General features: G+C 36.6%; 1 protein-coding gene across 15 annotated transcripts in view; it reads left to right on the forward strand.

Annotated features, from left to right (window-relative positions):
• Nucleotides 1–21,088, forward strand: part of ATG10 (autophagy related 10) — a 315,713-nt gene that overhangs the window by 201,366 nt on the left and 93,259 nt on the right. For 2 of the 15 annotated variants that reach the window (XM_047731007.1, XM_047731006.1), the window contains one exon: nt 3,663–3,720. The exons of the other annotated variants lie outside the window; for them this stretch is intronic. In XM_047731007.1, coding sequence (XP_047586963.1) covers nt 3,663–3,720 — 58 coding nt within the window. The remainder of the gene's footprint in view (nt 1–3,662; nt 3,721–21,088) is intronic. 15 annotated transcript variants of the gene reach the window in all.

Consider the following 21,088-nt stretch of genomic DNA (forward strand, 5'->3'; position numbering starts at 1 on the left):
GATAGTAGCACTTTGTGGTGGATATTACAAGTATTTTGCCTAGCTTTTTGTATTCTAACTTGATGTGCAGTGTTTTTTGGCATAGATAATTAAAAAAATAATTAATGTCAAATCTAATAATCTTTTTAGTCTATGATTTCTATCCCTGTTAAGATTTGAAAGAGCTGCACCAACCCTACATGATATGAAATTTTCTTTTGAGAGTCATGTAGGAGCGAATAATCAGGCAAAGCCCTTATATTGCTTAGTTAAAATAAGCTATAAGGAATTACCTTTGTTGGAAAGTGTGATTTTTATTTATAATGGTTCATTTACAAATATACCATGTATATGGCTGTCTGTTTTGCCTCAGCCTGGGGAGGGCTCTTCCCAAATAAAATGTCTTCCAACATTACAACCTCCTCGCTGTGGAAGAAATGGACATGTTTCTAATGACACTCTTTTCTCTCCTTCTCTACCCTGAAGAGCACTTTTACATACAGAAATTATATTATGCATAATTATTTGGTTTCCTGGCTAGTGCACAATAGCAATAATAGTCTTTTCCCCCCTACTATTCATTGTATAAAATTTCAGCCATGTTTTGAGTTAATTGGGATTTTCAGGGTAGCCTGGGAACCTGGAGAAAATGGTTTCAAGTACAAAACAAGTTGCAAATAAACCTCGAGGACATAGGCCATTTGTAGGTTGTGTTGTGCTTGTCAGTCTTTTTGGGAAACCACATCTAAGGATCCTGGACCAGAAACAATCTAGTTGGTTTTGGATGGCTCTCCTGAGCCCTCAGGGATTCTGTACATTAGGTTTACAGTGAGACTTGTTTCTAAGTTCTGTAAAGTGAGAGATGGTGCATAAGTATGTCTTCTCTTTAGACTCTAGAGCAACATGACCCAATAGAATGCCCTGTAATGATGTAAAATGTGTATCATATGACTATTCACTTACCAATAGGAGAAATGTTCTGGATCTTTGCCATTCAGTGCCATGGTAGCCACTAGCCACATGTGGCTCTTGGGCAGTTGAAATGTGGTTAGTATGACTGAGAAACCGAATTTTTAATGTTACATAATTTTAATTGATATAAGTAATCACACAGGGCTAGTGGCTATTACATTGAAAAATATAGGTCTGAAGGTTTGTGTTGAATGAAAGTCCTCAGTTTCATACCAAATCACAGAAATTAATAAGTATAAAATTTAATGCCTATTAAAGTCTCTGTCCCTTATTATCTAATAGAAAATGTTATAGAATACATTGCTCTTAGTTGGATCCTGTTTAGGAAAAACAAACTGTAAAAAATTTAAAAGACAATTTTGTGACAATCTAGGATTTTTTTTTAGTTGAATAGAGTTGACACGCAATGTTACATCAGTTTTAGGTGTACGACATAGCAGTTCGACAAGTTTATACATTATGCTGTGCTCACCACAAGTGTAGCAGCCATCTGTCTCCATACAAGCCTATTATAGCATCAGTGACTGTATACTCTATGCAGTGCCTTTTATTCCCGTGACTTATTCCTTCTACAGGTAGAAGCCTGTATCTCCCTCTCTCCATCCGTTTTGCCCATCATCTTTCTCCCCTTCCCCTCTGCCAGCCATCAGTTTGTTGTTTATAAATCTAATTCTGTTTTTAATTTATTCATTTGTTTTGTTGAGATTTCACAGGTAAATGAAATCATATGGTATTTGTCTTCTTCAGTCTGACTGACTTCATTTAGCACAATACCCTCTAGATCCGTCCATGTTGTCGTGCCTAGCACAATCACGTCTTTTTGCATGGCTGCATAATATGCCTCTGTGTGTGTGTGTGTCTAACATCTTTCTTATCCATTTGTCTTCTGGTGGACACTTGGGTTGCTTCCTTAACTTCACTATCATAAATCATGCTGTAGTAAACATGGGGGTTCATATATCCTTTCAAATAGGTGTTTTCATTTTCTTTGGGTAAATACCCAGTAGTGGAATCGTTTAATCATCTGGTATTTCTGTATTTTAATTTTTTGAGAAACATTCTCTACTGTTTCCACAGAAGCTGTACCTCCAACAGTATACAAGGTTTCCTTTTTTTCTGCGTCTTCGCCACAATTGTTATTTCTTGTCTTTTTGATTTTAGCCATTCTGACAGGCGGAAGGTGATATCTCATTTTTTTTTTATTGTAGTTTTGATTTGCGTATCCCTGATGATAAGTGATACTGAGTATCTTTTCATGTGTTTTTTGGCCATCTTTGGAAGAATGTCTGTTCAAGTTCTTTGCCCATTTTTTTTTAGATTGTTTGGTTTTTGGTGTTCAGTCTAGGAAATTTAAACACAGCTTGGGCATTAAGTGATTTTATGGAATTTTTGTTACCTTTGTTAGGTGTGGTAATAGTGATGAGTTTGTGTTATTAATATATAACAATGAAGTTTTCAGATGGAACGTCGATACCCCAGAGTTTGCTTTAGGGGAAAAATGTATTCGTTGGGGAGTGGATGAAATAAGATTGGCCAATTTTCACAGTTCTAGAGCTAGCTGAAGGACATTTTAATGGTTTTATACTTTTGTATGTGATGAAAAGTTTTCATAGTAAACAGTATTGAATTGGGAGAGCTCCTTTTATGTCATATAGTTCAACCTTTTGTTCAAGTTCATTTCCTCAGCCATTAAAGGCAGAGTTAGTATTCAAATCAGTCCTTCAGGTCTGAGTTCAATTGATTTTCTATGACAGCACACTGTATCACAGTTTAGACACATGGTTCTCCATCCCACCTGCTCTGTGACCCTTGACAAGTTATCTTGCACATTTCCCTCTTGGGTAGGTAAGACCAAATTTGGTAGTAGAGCAGGGCACATAGGTTGGTAGAGAGTAGTCTTTCATGGCAAGTTGGTTCAGGTTGGCATGTTATAGGATCCAGATCTGAAGGCTACATACAGATAACAGCTTGGGAGGGAAACCAGAGGAGCAGTAGCAGTTGTGGATTCAAGAGAGGAAGAAGCAAGGTCAAATTCCCTAAGAGATTTGGCATAGATACATGATAGGACCAGCCAAAAGACTGAGAGCATAGTTTGTGCAGAAAATAAGGGTGCTGACTGCTAATTATTGGTGGGAGATAGGCTGTAGTCTAAGGACAGGTTTGCTAACTTGACATAGTCATATTGATATTCTTCATTGTGAAATTCTTGTTCCATTTTACCTGATAATCTCTATTTCTTTAATATAAAATAATTTTATTTAACATGAAATAATTCTTTAATATAAAATAAAATAATTTATTTGTCAGGGGCTGTTGAGGTCATCAAATCAACTCATTTATTTCTAAGTGTTAACAAATTCATATTATATTTCCAAAGGGTAGTTGGCATTGAATTATGCGCCATAAAGATTATAAAATTTCATCTTGTATGTTCTCAAGAAGATTTTGAGATAAGTAGGTAATAGTTATGATTAGTCAAATGATAACACATATTTGGTTAAATTGGTTATTAGTTGAAGTAGAGAAAAATAGTTTTATTTATAAAATGAAATTTATTTTATGAAACATAATTTATGAAATATATTTGCACTTATATTTCTAGTATCAGGGCTATTAGTAAGCAAGAATTTCTCTGATCAGTAGATGAATGGCCACATGGCATACATTTTATATGTATATCATAAGTGTTTTTGTTTTACATTTCATGCTAGGAATGTTGGAAAAAGGATGGCTTCCGCAACAAAGCCATTAGTGCTTAGGACTAAACCAGTAAGTAGAATGTGTGTGTTATACCATTACCTCACTAGGACATAACTATTTCAGAGCAAAACAAAACAAGATGTTATTGAACAGCATTGACATTGTGATAATTTTCTGTTATTTAGGTGCGCCTTTCTTGAGCTATGTGAATATATCTTTTTGACTCGTACTTCTGAATTCTTTAAAGCCAAGAAAAAGTATTTTTCTTCTCCTCTTCCCACATTATTCTACAATCAAAAGCAACAAGCTCCGGAACTCAATTTCTAAGTTTAATAGGAGATATTTGTACTTAATTAGGTACCATTAAATTAAGAGTACTATCCTCATTTGTTCACTCATAATTCATTATATTTACTAATTAATTTAACAACTTACTACCTCTTACCATTCAAGATGAAAGGATGAATAAGATACAGTTCTTACCTCTTGCTGTTCATATTTTAGCTGAGTAAACAGACCTGTAAGCAACTAATTGTGTGAGTATGCTGATATAATGGAAGCATATGCAAAAGACTCTGGGAATATTATGGAGAAAAGGATCAGCTAGGAAACAGAACGGGGATGGGTGACAAACAGTTTTCATGGAGAGGAATCCTGAAGAAAAAATTTCCAGTACTCATATTGGCAACTGTGAGAATCAGATTTTATAAAATCCATTGAAATTCTCTATCCTTAGCTTTAAACTTAATACTTCTGGTTTCATTTTCCCATTGTCTGTTCCAGATACCTTTTGTTCTACAACCTCTGTCCTATCTGGTTTTATTCTTCATATCTTGGTTGGCATTGTGTTCATTTTAGATAACTGACCTGACTTTGAGCTGTGTACTGTTAGTCTTACCTGGCTCTCTCAAAGGACACCGTTTTTAGTAACTATCCCTCTCTTTGACTTATTGCATCAAGAAAAGGGAGTTTCTCCAGCATGATTTTGCCAGGCCTCTAGAATCCTAACTTGAACAAGGAATCCAATGCTTTCCAGCCAGTTTTATTTTTCTGAGGTTGAGTATTTGAAAAGGAAGTTCTGAGAGAATGCAGTTGTGATATAGCTAAAAACCAGGATACAAGGGATTGAGAGGGATATGATAAGTTTGGAAAGGCAACTGAAGGCTGGACAGGGAAAACCATGGATCTGGAGCTTTATTCTTCATACTCAATAGGACTCATAAATTGTTTTCAAGAAAGCTGTGATACCATTACAGCAATAGTGTAGGAAGGTAACAGTGTAATGACTGGAACATAAAGAGGAGAGGTTGTAGTCAGAGAGGCCAGTTAAAGGAAATAGATGATGAAGCCCTGAAATGAGCAAGATAGTAATGATGGAGAGGAAAATATAAATCAGAAGGATTTCAGAGATGGAACTTATAAGAATCGGGGCACTAATTAGAAATTGAGTGTGAAGGAAAAAAAATTACTGAAGATATCTTCAACTTTTCTGCTTTGGGTGATTGGACAGATTATTTTTTCCTTTGTCTTTACAATTATAATTAATGTAAAAAGTTAATTATACTTGTAACTATTTAATGGATGTTTTCTCCATTGAACTAATCTTTCTGAGGAAAGAACCTTTGTCTTTCTTGCTTTTGTCTCTATTCCACAGCACATGGCATAGTGTCTGGTCATAATAATCAACTCAATTAATAATTATTGACCAGCTGACTAGCTTCATGAATTCAGTACATTTTTATTTCCAAATGTAAATTTTTAATAAATACCAAAACTCTTCTGGATGAATTTTAATACCTTTAACTAAGACATGAAATTGTGAGAATGAGCAGTTTCAGTGAAAAGATAACATTATATTTTGGACACACTGAACTGAGATGCCATGAGACATCCAGTTGGAGATGTGAATTTATCTAAACTTCAAAAAAGTGATTTTGGTAGGAGAATCAGATTTGAGATATAAGAAAAACGTGAAGCCATGGAATATTTGAGATTAATAGAAAGAGTAAGTGAAGTGAGGCTATTATGACTGAAGATAGAAGTCTGGGAAGTTAAGTAAAGAAGAGTTAATGAAAGCAACTTGAGAAGGATGTGCATAGTTTTAGGAGACAGATCAGGGGGTAGTGTTGTGTCAAAGGGAGGTGAGAAGAGAATTTTAAAGAGGAACATGTCTTGGGATGCAGTAGTAGTGAAATTTGAGTCCCTGGAGGAGTTCTAGGAAGGCCAGGGATTCCTAAAGTATTCTGTTTTTTGTTTTGCCTTAGAATTTGAGTTTGAACTCTTTAATTGATAATCAAAGTACTTACTATAAACTTAGAAGACTTTCAACTACATTATGCATATGAAATTAAAATAAAATTCCTTCTGTACTGGTATTGTTCAGTTAATAAAGCCTTAAGATTGTCACCTGAGTATGAACTGAAAGAAGAAAGGACAAAATTTGGAAAGAAGTTTCTATTTTAGATGAAGTGTATGTCCTAAACTAGTTTCCTCTTTAAATTTTCATGCTCCCTTCACTTGCATAAATTTTACTTTTCAATCATGATAACACTTTTAAAGCAATTAAAAGACAAATGAATTTCTAGCCATTATAAATTATTGTTAATGCATAAGGATATTATTATGATATTTGTGCATATACTAAATATGTCATAGAAAGGGGAAGCTGTAAGTCTTTGATTTGTAAGGCTTTCTGAGTTATTATGACTTTTTGAAAAAATAATAAAGATCAGAATTTTGCTTTTATTCTCCTGATTTTCTTTGGAAAAAGAAATTATTTTAGCAATAGAATAATTCCTTAACATTCAAATAGTCAGAACTAATAGAACAAAAAAGAAAAAAAATTCTTTGGAAACAGAAACACTTGAAGAATTATTTGGCTTCAGGAATTCACTGCTTATTATATATATGTATGTGTCCTCATGAAGATCTGTTTGGTAACTCTGAATTCATAAATTGGATGGGCTGCTACTCCTATAGTATGACAGATTTCCTTGTTAATAGAACCCATTAATATTGTACTGCGCACCCACTAGATGATTAGTAAGTTTAGGTTGAAAGATTGATTGTTGACAAGACTTAGATTACTTAATGTTTCTAAAATGTCTGACTCATTGCAGTTTTTACAAAATGTAGAGTCTAGTGATTCCCCGTCGGTTGTTTTACGTGGCAGAAACGAACCTGGATCATTGGTAGTCATATTGGGTCCACTGATGTTTTTCAGCCAGGTTCTGGGAACGTCTTCAATAATGGCGTAGATGTTATGGAACCATTAGCTCAGCAGAAAGTTTCAGAGCCTATGGGAAAGGCTCTGAAGTGTGGGGGAAAAGTCACAAAATAGATGGACTGAATACATATTTAGGACTTGGGTGTGAAAAAACTGTAGAAGGAGTATTTGTGTTTTCAATTTAGGCAAATCTTGAATACAATGGAAATGACTTGATTAAGGGGAATTTATCTAATCACCTTTACCACGGTTTCTTTTTTTTTTTTTTTAAAGATTTTATTTATTTATTTGACAGACAGAGATCACAAGTAGGCAGAGAGGCAGACAGATAGAGAGAGAGGGGGAAGCAGGCTCCCTGCAGAGCACAGAGCCCGATGTGGGGCTCGATCCCAGGACACTGGGACCATGACCTGAGCCGAAGGCAGAGGCTTTAACCCACTGAGCCACCCAGGTGCCCCTTTACCATGGTTTCTTAATAGAAATTGATTTTGGTGGTAGATAGGAGATGAAAAAGAATACTTGCTTCCACTTTTTCTGTTTGTTTTGTTTTTATTAGTCTCAGCTCTTTATTCTAACAAGTTTTGCTCTTTATTGACAGCATACTCTCTTTTCTAGGCAACATTTTCATCTCCCATGGCTGAGCAGAAAACTAAGTAGTTGGCCTAAAAGAATGATTATAACTCAGCCAAGATTTAGGACAAGAATCAGTAAGACAGTTTGGAGGTCTAGTGGCTTGAACTAGGATGGAGAGTAGGAGTGTTATCTGCCCTTTTAGGATGAAAGGGTTACAGTATTTCTGGCAGGAAAATCCATATTTATTGCCCTAAATTTATTTGAAAAGCTTATGAACTATGCTCACAAGACTTCAAAATATGTGATAAGATTGCATTCAACAAAATAGGATTCAATAACCCTAACATGGACCTAGGAGTAAGGGTTATACCATCCCAGAGCCCTCTTTCTGAAAAGGTCATGTCCCCCGTTCTTTTATAGTTAATTCTTCAGCTTGGTAAAAGGAATCATAACTTGGGGATTTCATGGAAACTCCTAAGGTGGTCATAGATTGCTTCAGTTCTGTGTCCCTGCCAATAGGAGCCACTGAGTGTCATGGAGCACAAATGCCCTCTTCACACATTTTCTGATTTGTCTGTTCACAGGTAAACCTACAGAATAGACTGAGCCCTTTGCAAGGCTGTGAATTGGACTGAGTTTCCTTTGGATATTTTTGCTTTGTTTATGGAGACTGCTTTTTACAAATAGAAGTTGGGGGTGGAGCTTATAAACCCTAATCCAAACCCAAACATTTGTTAAAATGAAAGGAAATGGTTGAGTTAAAAATAAACTATTTCTTGTTTAATTCCCCTTATGCCCATAGATAGTTTTTAGTATATCCAGCAGATAAATTTTTGTATGTTTGTAGAAAATGTTATCAATAAGAATGTTACTATTTGAATTTGGGGATTTATTTTGGTAAGAACAAAATTTGAAGCCATCTAAATAGGATTAAATTAGAGTAGGGTATATAAATTAATAACCTGTGATTAATTTTTTTATTAAAGCCTATTATGCTTTAAAGGGTTTCTTGTACTGATACACTTGATTTCAGCACTATCATTACTAATTAAGCTAATTAAGAAAATTGCTTTTGAGGGTTGAACTTTGAAGTGTCCTTTACTTAAAATATATGTGGACTGTGCAGAAAATGTTTCTTGCCTAATGCCCTCTTTTAGTCTCAGTCATAATTCGAGTTTGTAAGGGGGCATAAAAATGAAGAGGCAATGCTAAATTTTCATTTAGAAGTATCAGTCACAGTATACCCAGAAAAATACTGAACAGATGAAAAAAAAGAAAGAGAAAAAAAAACTAAATTGGGCAAAATGCCCAGAGATTCCAGCAAATGGAGCTTACTTGAGACCCCTCCCAAAAAGAAAATAATAATGAATATATAAAATTTATACCTAAGAGTAAAAAATTTCCTTCCTTTCCTTGAGGTAGTCTCTTCTGTCTTAAGGATCATTCTTATATATATTTTTATAATCAAAAATTCTTACTAAGGGGTGTGATTATAGACAGTCAGTACAAGCTATTTAAAAAATATAGAGAGTTCTGAAGTTTCCTTTGTGAGAAGATTTTTAACTAGAAACAGATTGTTTAAAGATACAGAGCTATTTAGAGTATTATTACTACTTTTTAAAGTGAATTTTGATAACTGTTCTTTCATGGATCTTATCCATTTTATCTAAATTGTAAAATTTTTGGCATACAGTTGTTCATAACATTTTCTTAGTATTCTTTTAATATCTGTACAATCTTTAGTGATAATTCCTTTTTCATTTCTAGTTTTGATGATTTTTGTTGTGTTTTTCTTTGTCAGTCTCACTAGAAGTCTATCAGTTTTATTGATCTTTTCAAAGAATCAGTATTTGGCTTATTTTTTCTCTGGCTTATCTATTTTCCATTTTGTTGATTTTGCTCTGATTTTTGTCATTTTCATTTTATTTGCTTGGGCTTTACTTTGCTCTTCTAAAGGTTGAAACTTAGGTCACTAATTTTAGACCTTTCTTCTTTTTTAAAATTAGCACCTAAAGCTACAATTTTTCCTCTAAGTACTGATTTAGCTGCATCCCACAAATTTTATATTGTATTTTTACTATCTTTAAGTATGAGATATTTTATAATAACCTTTCTGGTATTTTAATTTGACCCAATGATTATTTAGAAATATGTTGTTTAATTTGAAAATATTTAGGGTTTCCCTAAATATCTTATTTTTAGTGATTTCTAACTTAATCCTATTGTGGTTAGAGATACCATGAATGATTCCAGTCCTTCCTGATTTATTGAGACTTCTTAAGGGCCAACCATATGGTCTGTTATGGTTAATGTACTGTGTGTACTTAAAAATAGGGGCACCTGGGTGGCTCCATTGGTTAAGCATCTGGCTCTTTACTGGGACTCAGGTTGCTGTCTCAGGGTTATGAGATCAAGCCCCTGTCGGGCTCTGCACTAGGTGTGGAGCCTGCTTGGGATTCTTTCTCTCTCTTCCTCCCCCTCTGCCCCTTACCCCCACTTTAAAAAAATTAATATTTTGCAGGGGATGCCCTCTTTTATAAATATAAGTTAAATAATCCTTTATATAGTCACTAAATTTTTGTTTAGTTTTTCTATTGATTGCTGAGAAAGAGAAGCTAAAGTTTCTAACTATGATTATTTCTCTATTTCTTCCTTTAATTCTTTTAATTTTAGGCCATGTCATTAGGTCTATATACGTTTATGACTGGTGTCTGTCTGAAAAATTGACTCATCATTATGAAGTGTCCCTCTTTATCTTCAGTGATACTCTTTGTATTACTGAATTATACATGTAATTTTTATTTGAATTAATATATGTACCATGTATTTATGCCAGACTTAATGTATTTTGTTCTGTTATTATTATGATCTTTTTCTACCTACTTAGTTTTCTCTTGTAGACAGAGACAACCTTGTTTTCTTAAAATCCATTCTGATTAGTAGTGCTTTTTAAGTGAAGTGTTTAGTACATTAATATTTAATATAGAATACAACTGATTAAATCAGTAATTTTTTTCTGTTACTACCTCCTTTTTGTTGTTATTGTTCGTTTCTTCTTTCTTGCCTTCTTTTAGATGAATTTTTAGGCTCTCATTTTATCTATTGACTTTTTGGATATACTTCTGTATCATTTTATGAGTGATTATGTACAGCATACATACTTAACTTTTTGTAACCTACTTAAAGTTAATGTTATACCACTCTACATAAAATGTAAAGAAACCTTATAGTTATATACATCCATTTATCATATCCCACATCATCTCTTATATTATGATTGTCATGTATATTATACCTACATTCATTATAAACTCTGTTATGGTTTTTGCTTTAAACTGTCTTTTTTTTTTTTAAGATTTTTTTAAAGTAATCTTTACACCCAATGTGGGGCTTGAACTCACAGCCCCAGGATCAAGAGTCACACATTCCACCAACTGAACCAGCCAGGTGTCCCAGTATATATATTATTTTAAAATTTAAGATAAAATTATGATCTTTAATATTTGCCCAAATATTTACCTTTTCCTGTGCTTTTCATCCATTCCTCCAAATTTGAATTTCAACGGTATCATTACTCTTTAACTTGAAGAACTTCTTTGCCATTTCTGTAGTGTGGGTCTCATTTCTGTAGTGATAATAAATTGCCTTAGTGTTTCTTTATTAAAAAATATCTTTATTTCATCCATATTTTTGAAGAATATTTTCATCAGACGAGGTTTCTTTAAAAATGTTTCCTGTTGCCTTTTGACTTGTATTATATCTGATGAGAAGTTACCTAGTAATTGTAATAATGATTTCCCTGTGTGTAATGTGTTATTTTCTCTTTATTATTGGTTTCATCAATTTAGTTGTATGCCTATGTGTGGATTTATTTGCATTTATTAGATTGTGGTTTTCTTTTCTTTTTAAAAATTGTTTGTTTATTTATTTATTTATTTATTTTTGGGACAGAGAGTGAGCAGGGGGTTGAGATTAGAGGGGGAGGAAGAGGGAAGGGAAGAGATCCCAGGCAGACTCTGGTCTGAACATGGAACTTAACACAGGGTTCAGTTCTCAATACCTGGAGATCATGACCTGAGTTGAAACCCAGAGTCAGAGGCTTAACCAACTGAGCCACCCAGGTTCCCCTAGATTGTGGTTTTCTTAACTTGAGTTAGTAAATTTATTTCTCTCACCAAATTTGAGACCTCTTCTGTCACTGTTTCTTCAAATATTATTTTTCTGCTCAGTTCTCTCTCTTATCTGACTTCTGGTACTCCATTTTTGTATATGACTGATGCTTAAAATTGTTCCACAGGTCCCAGATGCTCTGTTTCTTTTTTATTGTTTTCCATCTTCAGATTAGTTGATTTCAATTCATTTACTCTAGAATTCACTAATTTTTGCCTTTGTTATCTTCAGTTTGCTGTTAGTCACACACATTGAATTTTTATCCAGGTATTTTTTACTTCTCAGTTTTGAAATTTCCATTTGTTTCTTTTTTGCATTTCCTATATCTCTTCTGAAATGTCCTGTATTTTTAATCAGTTTGAGTATATTTTCCTTTACTTTACCGAGTATACTTAAAATTGCTTCTTTAAAGTCCCTATTTGTTGTTTACAACATCTGGGTCAGCTTTTATCAGCAGATTGAATCACATATTCCCTGCTCATCCTATGTTGAAAAGTTCTGGAGTGTATCTTGGAAGTTGTAGCTATCATGTTTTGAAGGCTCTGGATTTTGCTACATTCTTCTGAAGAGTGTTGATATTTTCCTTTCAGTCTTCATTTGATTCAGTCAAATTCAAATTGTAAATTGTCATGTGTGTGGTGGGCAGTGGCTTAGATCTCAGTTTAGTTCTTTAAATTTTAACTGTAAGCTGATTTTCAGTTTGTTCTACTCCTGGCTGAGCACAACTTGAGGCTACATCTCATGATCCTGCAATCATGACTTGAGCCAAAACCAAGAGTCGGGTTTAACTGACTGAGCCACCCAGGTGCCCCAACGGCCTTTAGTTTTTTTTATCATAGTATGTTTGTCTCTCTCTTTTTCTCTGTCCTCCTTTTTCTTCCTATGCTTTTTCCCTCTTCTCCCCTTCATTCCTTTTTTTCTTTTTTCTTTTTTCTTTTTTCCAGATTTCTTAATCAGGCAATTGATTAGGAATTCATTCAGTGACTTTTGAGGAGGTCAACATGCTCCTACCTATACTCTTTTGTGAATGCTCAAGACAAATCTAACAGGAAGGTAGAAGTCACCAGAAAACTATACTTCTACAAGTCTTAAGCTCCAAAGAATTTTGGAATTCAGATTTTTGGGATTGTAGAAAAGTAATATAATTTTATAAAAGTAAATTCTGTGTTATGTTACATTCCCACTGATGTCTTGTGGGCAACAATATTAATATTTCTTTAGATAAACAATATGCACACAAAGTAGAGTGAATAAAGAATGTAAGTCTCAGGTAAGAATTTGCCACCAACTGAGTTTTGGTGCCAAACTTATGAAGAAATACATTTTTAAAAATTTTCAGAGCTTTTTAAATTTGAAAATTATGGCTAAGAGATTGGACACTTGTTGTTGAGCTCTTGCCCAGACCAGCAGTGGTGGTCACCAGCCCGGTGCATAGCCTCATGCCGTTTACTGTTCCGATGTGTGCTGTGTTTATTGCACACACCTGTAACTCTGTCTGAGGGCATTTTGTGGTGGCAAGGGCATGTCCTGCTCCCATGTGAGGTGGCCCTGCAATTCTAGCAGTTAGCACACCAAAGCAGTCTTTGATCAGTAACAGATCAAGAGTTGGTAAATACATATCCCAACTTCTGAACCCCCCTTAGGTGGGACAAGTGTAAAGTGTGTTTCCTGTGGGAATGAGCCCCAGTGCTCGCAGTATAATCTGCTTACTAATGTGCCCTGTACTGCTTTCTTCCCCCATCCCACCTCACTTCCTCACTCTCTTACTGGTGCTCCTGAAATCATTCATCGAATAGATGACTTGTGTTCAAATCCTCCTTTCAAGTTCTACTCTGGGAGTAACTCACTCTAAAACATGGACCCCAAATACAGCCTGGATCTTGGATTAAAGAAGAGTATTCTTGCAGACTTCCATGTAGTTATTAAACACTATTTGTCATGTTTTTAAATTTCATAACTTAGAGTTGGGGGATCTCACTGGACTAAGAAGAACAGGTTACCACTTTATAATTGCCACTGCTGACATTCACATACCCCCGTTCAGACCTTCCTGTTGCTGCTACAGTTTCTGGCTCCTACCTGCCATGCCGGGAGCCCACTGTCAGTCTGAAAATTTGGTTAACGACTAAAAAATTTTAGCTTATTATGATTTTTAAAAAAATTATTAGTTTTTTTAAAGGTTTTATTTGTTTATTTGACAGATAGAGATCATAAGTAGGCAGAGAGGCAAGCAGAGAGAGAGGAGGAAGCGGGCTCCCTGCCTAGCAGAGAGCCCGATGCGGGGCTCCATCCCAGGACCCTGGGATCATGACCTGAGCTGAAGGCAGAGGCTTAGCCCACTGAGCCACCCAGGCACCCCATGCTTATTATGATTTTAAGTGATGCATATTCTCCTGGCTTGAAGACATTTAAGACACAAAGAAGTTGATATCCAATGGCTAATTCTCTGGCTGATCCCTGGGCAAGTGGAAAGGTGATTTGGTCTGGAGAAGCCTTTCTTGCAGCTTCAGATTTCATTGTGTTGGGTGTAAAGGCTGAGTCTGACCCTTTGTTATTTATTCCTATAAATGATTCTGTGTTCACTTTCTTGCAAGTAAATTGCTTGAGTTAAAAGTTGAAGTTCTTGTTACAACTCTAAATTCATTTTTTTAAAAGTGAAATTCATTTATAGAGGAACTGAAATCATTAATTACGTTGTAGCTCCTTATCTTTTTTATGATACACGTATTGCTGTGAGTATAGTGCTCTAAAACATCTGCTCAATAGTCCGTTATAGCAGCACAAGAATGCTTTTACATGAATGCAATAAAGTAGCAGATGCTTTTTAACGACAACTTCCCAATTCATTTAGGAAACAAGTCAGTTCTGGATTTGGTTTTTCTTCCAAGTGTGGCAACTGTGCAGGCAAATGATTCCAAAGAGGTTAGAATTGACAAATCAAGACACTCTGTATAATTTTTTAGGGTTCTGTAAGTTAGTCTAAAAGCCTTATCTAACAGCAGTTTAATAAAATTAGCATTTTTCCCACTATGCAAATAATGCTTTACCATTATAAGTAACCAGGAAAATGCATTAATTCAGTATTACCGGTTTAAGCTTCTTTTATTTTCCGCTTTGGGAACTTCTGTTGAATGTTGATTTATCATTACCATTACAAATGGAAAAAGTGGTTGAATGCACAGGCTTGATAACAGGGAAACATGGGGATCCAGCAATTAGAAGTCAAATGTATCTATTTCCTTCTAGGAGAAGTTTCTGTTGCCTGAAAGACAGATTGTGAGGCACTGGTGATGCCTGCATGTCCCTCTGCATGGTCCTTTGCAGGACTGGTGTTCTCCAATCATCAAGAGATGACTTGGAGTAGACAGTCATCAAGAGAGTGTGTTCTGAAGGGCGCTGGAGAAGCCATTGCTGGTCCTCCCCCCCCCCCCCCCCCCCCGTCCCCATGTCTTGTTTTCTGTTACAGAAATTGTATGGTGTGTGGTGATTCATTAAGATTTCCCTGCTCAGGCAAACTTCTCTTCAAAGGCAAAGACTCTTGGTTGGATTAACACGTCTACCTTGTAACATTTACTGTTGGTAAATCAATCAGGTTCTTTTGCTTGGAAGATCAGATCAGAAGGTCTGAATTTGGAAGCTTTGTGCTAAAAGAGGAAAACAAAGCCATGAAAACTAGATGTAGGGGATGCCAAGGATAAATTTCATCTTCTTTATGTTTTGTTTAACAGTGGTGTGGGTCACTAGCTGATAGTTTTTTAAGTGGATGTTTGCACCCCAGAGAGCTTGCAAAAACAGTTCTTTGAGATGTAAGAAATAATGTTTGAACTGCTATTTATATTTACTTTTACTTACTTATTTTTTTAATGAAGCTTCACTAATATTTGAGCACAGCCTCATGGTGGGACTTCACACTGTTCATGTGTCAGAAAACCAGGTGTCATACGTCACTCGAGACATCAAAAGGCACAGGGGGACCCAGACGATAGACAGGAGCTAATAGTGGTGCCTTCATTCCTTCCAGTCTTTGTTACATTCTTCCATGTTCCGTGGCCTGGATTCACCAGGATGATACCATCCAGTTTCAGTTAACACAACTCCTACTGGTCAGACTGAGTTCTTTATAGATTCCTGCAAAGAACCTGTCACGAACAAAAGAAATGGCAGGGTGTAAAGAAATGTATAATCAGACCCTTCAAAAAATTAGTTGTCCAAATTTGAAACTTAGACTACTTCAGATAGGATTTATATTTACTGTTGTTAATGAGGACTCTTATCTTTTTGTTTTGCCTGCCAATAGTAGGAAGCTATCTGTGTTGATTAGCAACTCATTGAAAAGCATCCAGAACATGAAGACAAACCTCTTTTAGCTGGAGAAGGAGATTGAAATGCCAGGGTCACGGTCTGCTAAGCACAGCCTGTGATATACAGTAGCTGGCCTTATCCGCTCTTTGCTTTCTCTGGTTTCCGTCAACCATAGGCCAGAAGGAGGTGACCCTCTTGACAGATCCTCAGAAGGTCAATAATAGCCTAATCCTATGTCACAGTGCCTGTGTCATTCATCATCACATAGGCATTTTATCATCTCCCATCACCACAGGCAAAAGGGTAAGTACAGTAAAATACGATATTTTAAGATAAGCACCACATTCATATAAACTTTATTGCACTATATTGTCATATTTGTTTTATTTTATTTTTTTTAAGATTTTATTTATTTATTTGTCAGAGAGAGAGAGAGAGAGCACACAAGCAGGCAGAGTGGCAGGCAGAGTGGCAGGCAGAGGTGGAAAGAGAAGCAGGCTCCCCGCAGAGCAAGGAGCCCAATGCGGGACTTGATCCCAGGACCCTGGGATCATGACCTGAGCCGAAGGCAGTGGCTTAACTGACTGAGCCACCCAGGTGTCCCTTGTTTTATTTTATTATTAGTTTTCATTGTTTATCTCTAACTGTGCCTAATTAATGAATTAAACGTTACTGTAAGTATGTATGCATAGGAGAAAACTCTAGAGTGCATAGGATTCAAGTACCATCCATGGTTTCAGGCATCCACTGGGGGGTCTCGGAACATACCCCTGCAGATGAGGGGGGACCACTGTACTTGTTCCAGGTGGATTTGTACATCTTCCTCAGCGGTTGCAACCACTAAAATCACCTATCCAAAAAAAAGGAAAAAGAACTGAAGCCAGACCTTTAAAATGCCATCTCACAATTAAGATTTAAAACAAAACAAAATAAAACAACTGCAGCATATTCATATATAATCAAATTGTTCTTACCAAAATACCACTGGCAAAAAGGTATCTACACCATTAATAAATAAAATAACCATATTTTTCTATAACATTTTATTTATTGTATTGATTATACTTTTGGAACCCAGGGCTCTTTGTTACTGTGCAGATTAGAACAGGGTTCTTTATGAAGAGAAAGGCCCTTCAGAGTCAGTTTTGAGTTAAGTCTGTGTGCCCAGTGCTGGAGAGAGAGGCAGGACTGCTGGGCAAGCAGGATCTGTGCATTTGGTGTCCAGCTGTCGGATAGTCCGGGACTGTGATTGGGACTGGCTGCTTGGAGCTGGGAGCCCAAGGAAAGGCAGGCAACAGTGGGCTCATTTGCATGCTATTTACATGTGTGACCATTTTGAGGTGTTAAATTTTTCAATGTGTATGTTAAAATCAACATTTCTGCAACTTAATTTAGCCACAGCCACTGGCCCAGAAAGCTGAGTACAAAATGGGCAGGAAGCCCAGAGAGGTGATTGCAGGGTGCTAGTGAGGGTTCCCTGGTGCTCAGAGCAAAGAGGAGGATGGAAAGGCTACTTCTACCAGTACCCCAAGTATCACCTAACTACAACCATTACTGGAAAAACAGTTCTCTTTCAAATTGGTCTCATAAGTTTTCCATTTTAATGTATTTTATAATATATGTAGTATATTATACAAACATATAGGTTCATAATTGATCGAAAAGTGCATATTCACATATTAAAGATCAGTGCTTACATGTTTTGACTCCTGGAGTCCAACCAAGAAAAGTGCATAGCTTTCTGATTTATAGAGGGGAAATGGCAACAGAAAGTTTACACTTACTCTGTTCATTTATTTCATTGAACAGATATTGATTGCATGTCTCTCGTTTGCCAGGTAATGTTCAGGATGCTTGGGATACCTGAGTGAATAAGATAGGAATAAGCCCTGCGCTCAGGGCAACCTAAGGGATGTGTGTGTGCCATGCAGAAGAAGCCTTTCTTCGACCCTGGACCAGATAAGGCCCCAAGATGCTCTCTTACATTCTTAGATCATTTGTAACCCTTTAATGAGATAATTAGAATCCCTCTAGTTATAAGTTCCTTTGAGAGCAGAGGCCATGTCTGTTTTGTTCACCAACCTCTCTCCAGTGGCAGCGCCATGCCAGACACATAATAGTTGCTTAGTAATCACTAGTGAATGAGTGTGTCTGTGCTCTGTTCACACACCCTGTGCACAGGCACACACACATATGTGAGTAGGTGCAAAGCTGAGAAAGAAACATATAGGACATTGTCAAACAGAAACTGTTGTGGAGGGCAGCAGGAATGGAGTGAACAGAACGATGTGTGCAAGGAGATCTCTTAGTGGGCAGCAAGAAGAGCTTGTCAGAAAGAAGCTTGGATGGTTAGGGGTCACAGAGGTGACATATTCTAGGTGATGAGGAGTCTGGTGAACATGGACCAAAAAAACTCCTAAAAATCTATCTGGAGGGATGGTATGGTCATTGAACTAAAAGTAAACCTAGGGAAACAGTGATTGGGATGTTTAGGAGTTCCATGCTACGTAAATTGGTTTATACTTCAAAGAGCTGAAACAAAAATGGTTAGACTCTCATACAAAGAGTTTATAGATGTGATAAAATTATATACACTCTGGGGACTGTATATTTTCTCTAGTAGCACTTATTATGATGATAATTTCATTGTTATTTGTGTGATTGCTTAACGTGTCTCCTCTTTTTGGGGGCACACTGTCTGTTGTCCTGCCCTCTGTTCCCAGATACTAGGACTGTGTCTGGAACAACGGTTGTCACACTAATGCCTGCTGCCTATTTTTGTACAGCTCACAAGCTAAGAATGGTTTTTACATTTTTATATGGTTGAAAAAGAATCAAAAGAATAGTGTTTCATGACACATTAAAATTATATGAAATTTAAATTTCAGTGTCCATAAATAACGTTATATTGGAACAAAGCCACACTCAATTTACATATTGTCTAGGCTGCTTTTGTGCTACAATGGCAAAGTCGAGTGGTTTTGACAGAGACATGTGGTGCACAAAGCTGAAAATATTTACTCTCTAGCCCTTTAAGAAAGTGTCTGTTGACCCTTGGTCCAGAACACAGAAGATACCCTGTAACATGATGATGAATGAATGAATAAATTAATCTGTATACCTACTATGTGTCGGATAGTTTTAGACTCTATCTTGTTTAGTGCACTTCAAACAAGGGAATAATGGGAGAAAAGTGGCTTCATTTAAGAAGTAAGCAACTTTAGGCTCACCAGGATTAAGTGATCTGTCCATCCAGTGAGAGGCAGAGCCAGGAATTGAATCCAGGTCTAACTACAAATTCCATGCCTTTTTCCACATTTTTTTTTTTTAAAGATTTTTTATTTATTTATTTGACAGAGAGAGATCACAAGTAGACGGAGAGGCAGGCAGAGAGAGAGAGAGAGAGGGAAGCAGGCTTCTTGCTGAGCAGAGAGCCCGATGTGGGACTCGATCCCAGGACCCTGAGATCATGACCTGAGCCGAAGGCAGCAGCTCAACCCACTGAGCCACCCAGGCGCCCCTCCACATTTGATTATACTGTGTTTCTATAGTATCTGGCAGTTTTTATCTGAGATTTCGAGTGTATTCTTACACCCCAGTAGAAAGATGAGAACTTTCATTGTGCTCTCATTGCTGCTGAAATAGTATTATTTAAAAGGAATACCATGGGGGCACCTGGGTGGCTCATTCAGTTAAGTGTGTGACTCTTGATTTCGGGTCAGGTCATGATCCCGAGGTCGTGAGATTGAGCCCCACATTGGGCTCTGTGTTCAGTGCGGAGTCTGCTTGGGATTCTCTCTCCCTCTCTCTCTCCCCACCCCCTGCTCACTCCCTCTCTCTCTTTAATAAATACATTTTTTTTAAAATCTTTAAAAAATAAAGGTGACATCATGACTTGTCCTGGCACAGACACAGTTCCTGGGATGTGGTGTAGGTACCTCTGGAACTCTTTAAGGGCTTCTCTTGGTAACAAAGCCAACAAGTAAACAAACAAAGCCCTGTTCGCATCCGCATAACCGAGACACAGTCCTGAGGAAGTGGGAGGAGCTGCTGGCTTCCTTGAAGGTCCCCGAGAACAGTTCTCTGCTCTTTCCTCCATGTGCCGTTCTTGTGCTCGGGGTATGGGAGAGCCCGTGCAATAGGTGCACCACACTCTGAAAGTACTACAGTGCTTGCCTTTTGGTCTATTTATTAAGACCTTATCATTTTCACTCTTTGGCAGTGAAATTTACCCATTTCTGGATTTGAGTATAGAAGTTTATTCAAATGCTGAAGAAATTTGCAGTTTATTCATCAAGACATTTAAAAATCTCACTTGTTTAAATTAGGGTAGTGCTATCTCTGCTTTAGTAAATGACTTCATCCAAACTTCAGCCTATTGGATTCAATTAGCATCATTCTTTGAGGCTCGGAATTTATCCCCACGGTAAATCCAACGTAACATCCTGAGATAGAAAAAAATATAGGAAAGGGGGAAGTTCACCAAATGGAGATGTAGCTCCTTTAGTAAAGTTCTGCTTACTACTTATAAAAGCACAATAAAAAGAAATTAAAGGAGGCCTGAAGATGGGATTTGTAGGGATAGGTGGACTGAGGTCTATGGGCCATACCTTACTTTTGTAAATAAAGTTCCACTGGAATATAGTCCTTTTGTTTACATGCTGCTAATGGCTGCTTTTATGCTACAATGGCAGAGACATATGGCCCACAAAGCCTAAAATATTTACTATCTGGCTCTTTATAAGGAAACATTTGAGACCTCTGGAATTAGGGATATAAGAAAAAAAAATAGAAGAACTAGGATTGTTTAATATGGGAAAGAGATATCTGAAGGTAATACATTGGTTCATCATTTTGAGAGGTATTATAGAAAAGATGAATCTTGTTTCTTAATTCTCTGTGAGGGTAAATCTAGTGGAACCTGATTCACCCTATAGCATAGGGAAGGATTTTCTGGCTCTGGATTTAAAACAGAGTGGCTTATAAGGCAAGTCTTACACACTAATGGTTACATGCATGGTGCAAAACTTACTTCTTTTTAGCACTCCAAATTCCACTAGTAAAGATTCCTTTTGATTAGGGCTATTGGCTACAGATCTGCAACTGAATGTAATAGTCGATAAAGGAGTATTGTACTAAGCCATCAATGGCCACTGATACTTGAGC

The sequence above is a fragment of the Lutra lutra genome, chromosome 5 (genome assembly GCF_902655055.1).
Source record: "Lutra lutra chromosome 5, mLutLut1.2, whole genome shotgun sequence".
NCBI lineage: Eukaryota > Metazoa > Chordata > Mammalia > Carnivora > Mustelidae > Lutra > Lutra lutra.